Here is a 10,890-nt window from a genome sequence, read left to right on the forward strand (position 1 = left end):
ACTGGAAAACGTCGAGGATGCTGGGTCTGAGTTGGCTGATATCTGACTTTATAGTCATGAATGCTGGCAGTGGTCTGAATGCCAATTCACACACATACCATAGTAGGAAATTGCCATTTTGATGGTATGTTTAGGGTCATCTCAGAGAAAAGAGGCACTTGTGTCCTAATCCCAAGCCAAAATTCACTTTTGCTTGTTTGTTTTTTAAAAACCTGATGGTTTGCCAAAGGTAGTGCCAGAAGCCTTTAACCCCAGTGCTCTGGAGGCAGAGAATTCAAGTCTAGCCTGGTCTGCGTACATACAGAGGACCAGAGCAACCAGGGCTACATAGAAACAGCCTGTCTCAAAAACAAAACTAAATACTCGAACATAGCACAATTCAAAGATACACTAAACTGATATTTACACATTGAAGAACAATAACAGGGAAACAGTTCGTGTTTGTTTCCCATCATTTAAGCATGATGCTCTGTAAGGGCAGAAAACCATTTATTTATTTATTTATTTATTTATTTATTTATTTATCCAGAACAGTCTCACATCCACATGAGGCGTTTCAGGCAATAGCCATTAATTAACCTTGCGTGGTGTGTCAACATGCACTGTGCAAACTGCCCTGGGTGTGTGCACACAACCAGGGTGTAGTGAAGTCTGTCACAACCAACACACCGGGTAAGGAGATTAATTGTGTGTTTGGTTGTGAATTTGTTTTGGGTTCAGAAACTTCTCACTGTAGTCAGATTTTTCTCTGTACATATTCAACTGAAGGACCCCACGATTTTAAGAAGCTAGGATGTGTTGGGGGCTGGAGAGATGGCTCAGCAGTTAAGAGTACCGACTGGGGGCTGGTGAGATGGCTCAGTGGGTAAGAGCACCCGACTGCTCTTCCGAAGGTCAGGAGTTCAAATCCCAGCAACCACATGGTGGCTCACAACCATCCGTAAAGAGATCTGACGCCCTCTTCTGGAGTGTCAGAAGACAGCTACAGTGTACTTACATTAAATAAATAAATAAATAAACTTTAAAAAAAAAATTAAAAAAAAAAAAAAAAGAGTACCGACTGCTCTTCCAGAGGTCCTGACTTCAAATCCCAGCAACTGCATGGAGGCTCACAACCATCTGTAATGGAATCCAATGCCCTCTTCTGGTGTGTCTTAAGACAGCAACATTGTACTCATATACATAAAATAAATCTTAAAAAAAAAAAAAAAGCCGGACAATGGTGTCACACACCTTTAATCCCAGCACTTGGGAGGTAGAGGTAGGTGGATTTCTGAGTTCGAGGCCAGCCTGGTCCACAGACTGAGTTCCAGGACAGCCAGGGCTACACAGAGAAACCCTGTCTCGAAAAACCAAAAAAAAAAAAAAAAGAAGCTAGGATATATACATATATCCTAGCTTCTTTTATATATATATTTTATATATATATATATATATATATATTATATATATACATACATATATATATATATTATATATATATATATATATATATATATATATATATATACACACACTACTCTAGTTTTCTGCTATGGTTTCTGAAAATTGGCCCAAGGATGACTAATGTCCTTTGAGCCTCCTATTTGACCTTTTGAAATGCCAGTTACTTATGCCAGGGAGGGAAGAGAAAACAAGGGGCTGACATTCAGGGCTAAGAGCTGGGGATCAGATCTCACTGAGAAGAATGGGATTGACCTCGTGTGTGACTAGACAAATAATGGTCACAGGATGACAGGTACTGGCTGCCCAAGGAAGGCTAAAAAGAAGAACTACATCATTGGATATTTTTAGTCCTTTTCTTTTCTTTTTTCTTTCTTTCTTTCTTTCTTTCTTTCTTTTTTTTTTTTTTTTTTTTTTTATCACTGCGCTCAAATCATTATAAATCTTGCATGTTTGCCAGGAGAGGAAACACAGCCGCGCATACCGCTCATTCGAGGTTGCAGAAGGCTGGGGACTGATTTCCCTTTGAGATTCAGTGAGAGAAATATGCCTTTGTGCATCTTGCTGACACAATCACAAATGCCCAGTGGATTAAGACTGTAAGAACAGTCATGTCGGCGAGATGTGCACTGCAAACGGCTTCTGCCAGGCAAAAAGGCTGGTGGGGGCTGCCTCAGCTGTTAACAGCACCAGCTGCTCTTCCAGAGGACCAGGGTTCAATTCCCAACACCCACATGGCAGTTCACAACTACCTCTTAACTCCAGTTCCAGGCTGCTCTGGCAACTCCTGGCCTCTGCAGGCACCAGGCACAGATGGCGTATACGGACACTTGCAAACAAAACACCATACACATACAATAAAATAATATTTTAAAAAAAAGTACTGGGCTGGTGAGATGGCTCAGTGGGTAAGAGCACCCGACTGCTCTTCCAAAGGTCCAGAGTTCAAATCCCAGCAACCACATGGTGGCTCACAACCATCCGTAACGAGATCTGGCGCCCTCTTCTGGAGTGTCTGAAGACAGCTACAGTGTACTTAACATATAATAAATAAATCTTAAAAAAAAAAAAAAAGTACTGCTGGTGGAAATACTTGCACTCAGGTATACAGGATTAAAATTGATATAGCTAAAATACTGCTGATATTGGGAGCCACTTTTTGCCCACGTGAACTACCTCCAAAACTTCCAGAAGAAACCATACTAAAGGGAGAGCAGGGACTGGAGAGATGGCTCACTGGCTAAGACCACTGGCTGCTCTTGCAGAAGACAGAAGTGTGGTTCCTAGCACCCACGCCGCAGCTCATAACCGTCCGGAACTCCAGTCCCAGGGAACCCAAGGTACCATATATACATCGTGCAGACATACATGTAGCAGGCAAAGCACCATACACAAAGGTTATCTATCCCCTCAGCTGGGAGGGAAGGCATGAGCCGGGAGGAAACTCAGTACAAGCAGTGGAATGCTTGTCCCATGAGCACCAAGCCCTGGGGTTTGATCCCCAGCATCCCAGGAAACTGGGCATGACTCCCTGAACTTAGGGGGAGGTGGGAGGATCAAGAGGTTCAAGGTCTTACATAGAGAGCTGTGTAGCCCAGCCTGGACTACATGAGACTGTCTCAAAAAAAAAAAAAAAAAAAAAAAAAGGCCACATAGAAGATTAGCAGATTGTATTACTAGTTTTAGGCTGCGCATGTGTTCTAGGCAGTTTGATTTTAGTAACTACAGAACATTTTGGGTTCTGCTTATAAACCTAAGAACAGACGGCTCCTCTGAAGCCTGGTGAATCCACACACCAGAACGGAGCATTGCCAAGACAGTCTGTGCAGCAGAGTCAGAATCCTAAGAAAGCCTTAGTAGACACATGTCCATATTGACAAGGGAACACAGCATCTTAAGCTACGCTTCTGCTGAGAGAGCAGCTGACCCACGCTCCGGCCTTCCTAGCATCTAGTGGGGCCTTAGACAGCCGCTCAACAGTCTCTCCTCTCCGAGGAGCAGTGTTTTTGGGAGAACCATGAGATAGGACAAGTTTGAGAGCGATGAAGAGCCAAGTATCTTCAAGCCAGGAAAAGGATCATTCATCTAACCAGTGTTCACTAAGCAACTGCACAGCGAAGCACTGGCTGGGAGTGGGGAGGAGGGGGCAGCATTAACACCCCCTCAAAGCCTCTTTTTTTTTTTTTTTTAAGACCAACATGGTACAAAATAAAAGGAGAAAAGGACACCATTTTCTTTATACCTCTTTCTGTTATCGTTGGAGATGGGGAGAAGTTGAATGTTCCCTGCCCTGGCAAGAGAAGAAAGAAAATGTCTACCCCTGACTCTCCAACACACCCCCTCTCCTCAGCCTGTATTCAGCAGAGCCCTCATGCTTTCTTTGAATATTCGCAAGGGTTCCAGAAACCATCCTTCCTAGCTTTCCCAGCAGGTGGTACAGTGTGCGGGAGGTGGGGGGAGAGAATCTGTGCTAGCAAGAATGGATCCTTATAGCTCTCCCCACCTTCTAGGGAAGAGGTAGAAGTACCCGGGTAAGAAGTGTTTCTTTTGCCCCCATAATCATATCAAAGTGAAGAAGTGCTATCTGACCCAACCCAAAAGACACACTCTACCGTTGTCGTGCAAGGCTTTGCGAGCGTTACTTCCTCGTTCACAAATATGTAATCAGGAACTTAAGATACACTCACTTCTTTAAATAAAACACAAGACGCTTGCTGCAATCCAAGGTGCAGACAGGCGTGGCTGCAGGGGCAGAGGAGGTAAGGTAGGTGGATCTCCATGCACTGAGGCCAGCCTGGCTCACAGGATGAGTTCCTGGACAGGCAAGGCTATGTACAGACCATGTCTCAAAAATAAACAAACAAACTCAGGCTTCAGAAACCCTTCTCACCAAGAGCCCTTTCTTTAACACACGCGTGTGATGCCAGGAAGGGTAAACAGGCCACAGAGCTTCAAATAGACAGTGAATGGCTCCACCCAGGAAGTGGATGTTACTGCCCTGATTTTCAACACGTCATACAGCCATGTCAGTGCTCAATGGACAATATTACATGATATATACAGACACTGTTAGAGGACGGTTACCAAAGTGGTTCCGTATAACCTAGACTCTCTTAATGTACATAAACCTCACAGAAATGCTGCTTAAAGTGTGTGGGTGGGTGTGGGTGTCCTGGATAATGACCTTAAATTGCTGACCTTCCTGCCTGCACACAGACAGACAGACAGACACACATACTCACACTCACACACACACACACACACACACATACACTACTGTGAACTACAACCCCATATTATGCAGTAAGTACTAGGCAAGCTGTCTACTATCTACATCCCCAGCTGCCGCTTCAGCTTCTGAAAAGCAGGAACAAGATTCTTGACTCCAACCACAACATTCTGGCTGGACCCCCGTGGAGGGGACTCTCACACCGGTAGAATTCAAGAACCCCCTGGTTTTCTGGAAATTACCAGGCACTTCTGGAATACAAGTCAAACTGGCTCAAGGTCTTTACAAGGCAAACGGGAGGAGAATATGTAAAGTGGTGAAGAACCCCAATGAGGGAAAAACTAGATGAGAAATGTGGAAAGGCCATTTCTTCTCTGCCCCACAGGAGGTAGGCCAGGCAGTGTGGGAGTGGGAGTCGTGGGTAAACTCTGACTTCCAAATTCCCCCATTAGCACATTCTACTGAAAATAAAAGGTCGCCCTAGTAAACGAAGCAACCTGAAGTCTGAGGATAAAGGCATGCTACCACCCACCCTAGCCCTTCACGAGGGGACTAGCTGTTAGCAATAATGACCTCATCCTAGCCTTTCACCCTCCTCCTCCTCTTAGTTTGGAAATTTAATAGACCAAAAAGCCTAGAACTTCCAAATCTGATAAAGGAGTTTTACTTTAGAAAACAACGGCCTGTTAAACTTAAAAGGGTTGGCAAGGGCAGTCTGGGCAGAGATTTCTCTCCACCAAAATCCCCATCACTGGGCCTCTGAACGATTAGTTTCTCTTGTTTTTCATCTCCAGAGTTGACAGAAACCTCTGGTGTGCGTCTGTGGTGTTTTTAGGAGCAACAAGTTTGTTCCGTTAAAGCTCCTATATCTGACGAGAGCGTGGCCGAGCTGGCCAGGCTCCCTGGTGCGGCTTCCAGGGCCAGAAGGCCACCGGTTAAGCGCCGACCTTACAAGTCCGGCCAAAGTGCCCCATTTGGAAGACGCCCCTAAAAAGAAAATAATAATCCCTGTCCCGATCTGTGAAACTGGCACAACTTCCCGTACTGTCTTTTCCCAAGCCACGTTTCCCACGGCACCCTTCCTCCAAAAAAGGAAGAAATCGGCGTAAGGCTCAGCCCTCTAGAGCTAAATCTACCCAGGACGTCCGCAGGACCCGCAAACCGGACCTGATGAGACCCAGACTTTAGTGAGCACCGAAGATCGCCCGGTCCCTTTACCCCGCAGCTTGCCCGCACGGGGGCTGCTCGGTCACTTCGGGCTATTGCGTGCCCTCAAGCCACTCAGGGCCATCGAGCAAACTGCAGCTAGAAGCAAACTGCAGCCAGGACGGCGCGGTGACCCGGCCGTCACCCCGAAGGGCTGCCGGGGGAGCCATCCCGAGTGGCCCGGGAACCTCCCGGATCTTTGGAGCTGCTCCCGCAGCCGGCGTCCCCCAAGCAAAGCGGCCCAGGCCATCTGGCTCCGCGCCCTTCCACCTCCTTCCCTCGCCTCGGGCGGCCCACGCCCACTGCACAGGCTCCCAGCACCTTTCAGGAGCCGAAAGGGCAAAGGCCACTCTCGGCGCCCTGCAGCCCTCGGGCGAGCATCGCCCAGCGCGGGCGGCAGACACGTGGAGCCAAGACCCCCGAGCACGCCACTCACCGGCTGACCGGAACGGGACTTGCCCGGAGGCGCTCTCCTGAAGAAGGAGGTCCTGGCGGTGAAGAAAAAGTCCTCCGCGTCCTCCTCGAGGCTGCTGTAGCCGCTGCTCATGCTGCTGGTCCGGTTGCGCGCAGGGGGCCTCCCCGGGGCGCAGGCGGCCAGGCCGGGGTGCGGCGCCCGCCCGCCCCGTGAGGTTCCCGGCGCGCGGCCCCGAGCCGCCGGCGGGCCGTCCTGCTGCAGCTGCGGCCGCCGCTCAAGCCGCCGTCTGGTCCCCTCCCGCAGGCTCCGCCGCCCTCTCCCGGCGCCTCCCGGCTCTGGTGCGCCACGACCCCGCCCCCTCCTGGACCCAGTCCCCCACGCCTGGCAAGGCCCCACCCACCTCGGACCAGACCCCGCCCCCAGCCAGTCACGGACCCTGCACAAGCCACGCCCCTGGCTACCAAGGCCCCGCCCCACGGGCCTCCGAGGCTGAGTCCTGCGGGGCTCCGCGCGCGCAGGTGGGGCCCCGCCCGCGGTTCCCCAGCCACGCCCCTCCGGTTTAGCACTGGTGGATGGTAGGAGGAAGGTGGGTTCGAGCACCTCCCCTGCTGGGACAGTTCTCCCGAGGGCTTCCCCAACCTCCGGGAAACTGCAAATTCCGCTACTGGAGCCGAAGTTTTGGAGAGGGCGGGAATATAATGGAGAACTTTTCCCACTCTCCTCCGGGCTCGGCCTTGGTGGAAACGGTCTGGGTCGAGGGGGACGAGCCACGGCGTGCGGCTGGCCCCTCCCAGACCGTTATAAGTTAGCAGAGATGGGTGGGGTAAGAGCGACTGGGTTGTGCTTATTTGAAAGAAAACATCCTCTCTGGTTCTTTTGAACTTCGGTGGTAAAGCTTTCCCGCCTCCCTATGGAGAAGGCGCGTCCCAAATGTGGATGGCAAAAGCAGTTGAGAATTTGGGGGACAAATTTCATAATCACCGAACAATCCAGTACTTTTAATTTAATGCACTTTGGAAATGTCGCCTCCCACAAGCAACCTTACGCGTTCACCCCATGGAGGAGCAATTAGATTAGACCACTTTGTTCTCACCCACACAACAACAAAAAAAAAGGTTTCCCTTCGGGAATCTGCTAAATTTTTTAAATGCGACTTTTTTTTTTCTTTTTTGCTTAGGGTGACCTGGGAGGTCGTTTTCCCCTTGGCGTGATGGAGTTGACTTGAGTCCTACTAACTTGCTTGCAAGAGACCTTGATGGGAAAGAGGGTTTGAAGCTTTAAGGCTGCTATGGTATGCAGGCTGTAGCAGAATTTTTGTTTTGTTTTTTAAAAGAGAAAGACGTCACTGCTTATGGCTAAACCCTTTTCTCCTCTATTCCTCCAGTGCTGGAACTAAAACGTAAAGGTAGCAGTCGCCCTCAGGCTGAGACCTGCTGCTTCTGTGGCGCCTCAGGTTTTTGTGTAACCCTTTCTGGGATCAGGACTGAGTGCTTGAGAACGAGGAGGAAGGAAAGCCAGACCAGAGAGAAGTCTGGGACAAGGGAAAGAAATGGCTCCTGTGTAGTCCCTTCCGCCCTCGGGCAGAAAGAAGGCTGAGTAATCTGCCTTCCTGCAGATTTATTCACGTGTTCAGCATGCAAACGGGCTTTTCACTCCAGGGAACTCACCCCCAGAGGGGCCTTAGAGTCACGGCCTATTTTAAAGCCCTTACTTTAAAGACTTCTTCCCAGCCACCACTCGACTGGATGACTAGAAAGCAGAGTCTGGCTTTACTCTTCCTTTAGCCGGAAAGCCTTACTTTACAGGTTCCTTGTGTACTTAGCCAAATGTAAGAGAAGAGGACAATCACTCCATGCAAGATTTGTCTTCTTTGACTCTTACTGTGACATCATTCAGATAATGCCATATTGAAATAACAGGGGCTTCAGTTAAATACTCCAGTTTGAGTAGTGGGTGGGTTAAAGATTGATTTATTGATTTACTATGTAATATAATGTTCTCCCTGCATGTATGCCTCCAGAGGAGGGCACAAGATCTCATTGTAAGTGGTTGTGAGCCACCATGTGGTTGCTGGCAATTGAACTCAGGACCTCGTCACCTGAGCCACCTCTCCAGCCTGGGTTAAATTAAACACAAATGTGTTTTATTATATTATTATATTATATTATCCATGTGTCACCTAGAGTAGACACAGAAACAGAAAAGATCTTTCATGGTTTGGTTGTTTTGTTTTGTTTTGTTTTTTGGTTTCTCTGTATAGCGCCAGCTGTCCTGGAACTCACTGTAGACCAGTCTGGCCTCGAACTTAGAAATCCGCCTGCCTCTGCCTCCCAAGTGCTGGCATTAAAGGTGTGGACCACCACTGCCCTGCCCTTTCATGTTATGTTTAAGGGGAAGAGTCTACATTACGTTTTATGGCTGTCAGCACCCCATCAGAATCACTTAGGCTTGCTGCCTTTTAACTTTTAGAAATTAGTGTTTGTGGGCAGGCGGCACTGCCGTGGCTTGCCTGTGGAAGGAAGAGGGCAGCTTTGTGCTGTCAGTTCTCCTGACATCTTTAAACGGGCCCTGGCGCCCGAACCCAGGTGGCTGGACCTGAACCACGGTCACCTTTACTGGCTGACCCATCTCATTGGCCTCGTAAGAACCACTTGTTTAAAAAAATAATCATAATCTGGACGAGGGGTAGTCCAGGGTGGATCACCTTTATAACCAGGGTCCTCAGGTTTTACTGAACAGGCCTGAAGCTAAGAAAGTCTGGTTCTGCCACGAGGTGGCGCATACCTTTAATCCCAGCAGAGAAGCAGAGGCAGGCAGATCTCTGAGTTCTAGGACATCCAGGGTCACATAGAGACTCCATCTCAAACACACACACACACACACACACACACACACACACACACACACACACACCAAGTATGACTAAGGAAAGTCTCTGCTTCTAGGAACAAAAAGTAAAAGCCATATTTCTATATTTTTCACATATCATTTTAAGTAAAAGCTGAGTTTTAAGATTTGACTCACGGAGCCAGGCGTGGTGGCACACGCCTTTAATCCCAGCACTTGGGAGGCAGAGGCAAGCGGATTTCTGAGTTCGAGGCCAGCCTGGTCTACAGAGTGAGATCCAGGACAGTCAGAGATACACAGAGAAACCCTGTCTCAGAAAAAGAAAAAGAAAAAAAAAAAAAAAAGATTTGACTCACGGGACTTAGAGATTGTAAAAAACTCAACATGCCTTGTTAAGCAGTTAGACAGTCTTATCATTTAAAATCCAAGGAAAGGGGAGGGTAGAGTAAATAAAACAGACTCAGGCAGGCTCAGGTTTGAAAGACCTTATTGTCAAACACAGATGTGAATTTGTAAGTGGACTGAATCACCCACCACACATGTGCCACTGATAGAGGAGCCTATTGGCTTAGATTCTCAGTCAATGCCTGAGTAGCTTTTCTTTCATGTTAATTGGGGAACATGCTTAAAGTAAATGTATACAAAGTAGCTTTGTCAGAGAGAGGAGGAAAGTAATACACACATCCTCTGTAGAGTAGGTGCGGGAGGCTAAGGGCTTAGTCCTGTACAGTGCCTGGGAAATGCTTTTCTGGCAGAATGAAGAGCATGTGTAAAGGTCCTGTGGCAGGAGGGTGCTCGGCAGATCCAAACCACAGCCAGCAGCACATCGATGTTTCCTAACTGTGTGAGTGGAAGTGAGTGTTGGGAACTTTTGTCAGAGAGTAACAGAAAATCCCTAACGGAGGTAGCTTGGTGGGCAGAGTGCTTTCTTAGCATGTATAAGGCCCTGGGTTCAATCCCCAGCACTGAAAAAAAAAGATAAAAATGTAACAGCCACAGAAAATTCACTGTTCTGTAAAGGGTTTTGCTTTGTTTTGTTTTTACCAGAGATTTTGAGCAAAGGGATAATAATATTTGACTTGCCTTTATAAAGCACTCAGTACTGAGCAGAGAGTAGAGTTAAATGATACAGGAACTTGGGGTCTAGAGGAATGGCTCAGTGGCTAAGAGCGTTGGCTGTTCTTCCAGAGGACCCAGGTTCGATTCCCAGCACGCACATGGCAGCTTAAAACTGTCTGTAACGAATGCCCTCATATGGACATGCATGCAGGCAAGACACCAATGCGCATGAGATAAAAAAACAAACATTTTTTTAAATGATATGAACACTCAAACAAATAAAACAAGGAGGTCCATTTTTTTTTTCACTCCTGAAACCAGCCAGCTGTGTACCTGCACCTGCAGGTGATGTTCTGACTGTGTGCTAAGACAGAAGATAAATGATGACACAGATTTATCCTAAAGGTCACACCAACCGATGACTATTTCACTGGTGCCGTGTGACATGAAGGAGGGTGGCCTGTGGGATGGACAGGCCAGCGCTGGAAAGACAGCACTCTTGCTTATTGGTTATTTTCTTTATTATTTTACGTGTATGGATATTTTGCCTGCGTCTATGTGTGTGCACTTTGTGTGTGCCTGGTACCCCCGAGGCCAGAAGAGGATGTCAGGTCCTCTAGAAACAGAGTTATAGGCAACAGTGAGCCAACATGTAGGTCCTGGGATTTGAACTCAGGTTCTCGGTAGCCAG

General features: G+C 47.9%; 1 protein-coding gene across 1 annotated transcript in view; it reads right to left on the reverse strand.

Annotated features, from left to right (window-relative positions):
* Rassf3 (Ras association domain family member 3) overlaps positions 1-6,625 on the reverse strand; it is a 65,410-nt gene extending 58,785 nt beyond the window's left edge. The window contains exon 1 of the mRNA XM_021174050.3: positions 6,315-6,625. Coding sequence (XP_021029709.1) covers positions 6,315-6,425 — 111 coding nt within the window. The 5' untranslated portion in view covers positions 6,426-6,625. The remainder of the gene's footprint in view (positions 1-6,314) is intronic.
* Between the last annotated feature and the right edge of the window lie 4,265 nt (positions 6,626-10,890).

The sequence above is a fragment of the Mus caroli genome, unplaced genomic scaffold (genome assembly GCF_978045245.1).
Source record: "Mus caroli unplaced genomic scaffold, Mus_caroli_1 scaffold_9, whole genome shotgun sequence".
In the NCBI taxonomy this organism is placed as follows: domain Eukaryota; kingdom Metazoa; phylum Chordata; class Mammalia; order Rodentia; family Muridae; genus Mus; species Mus caroli.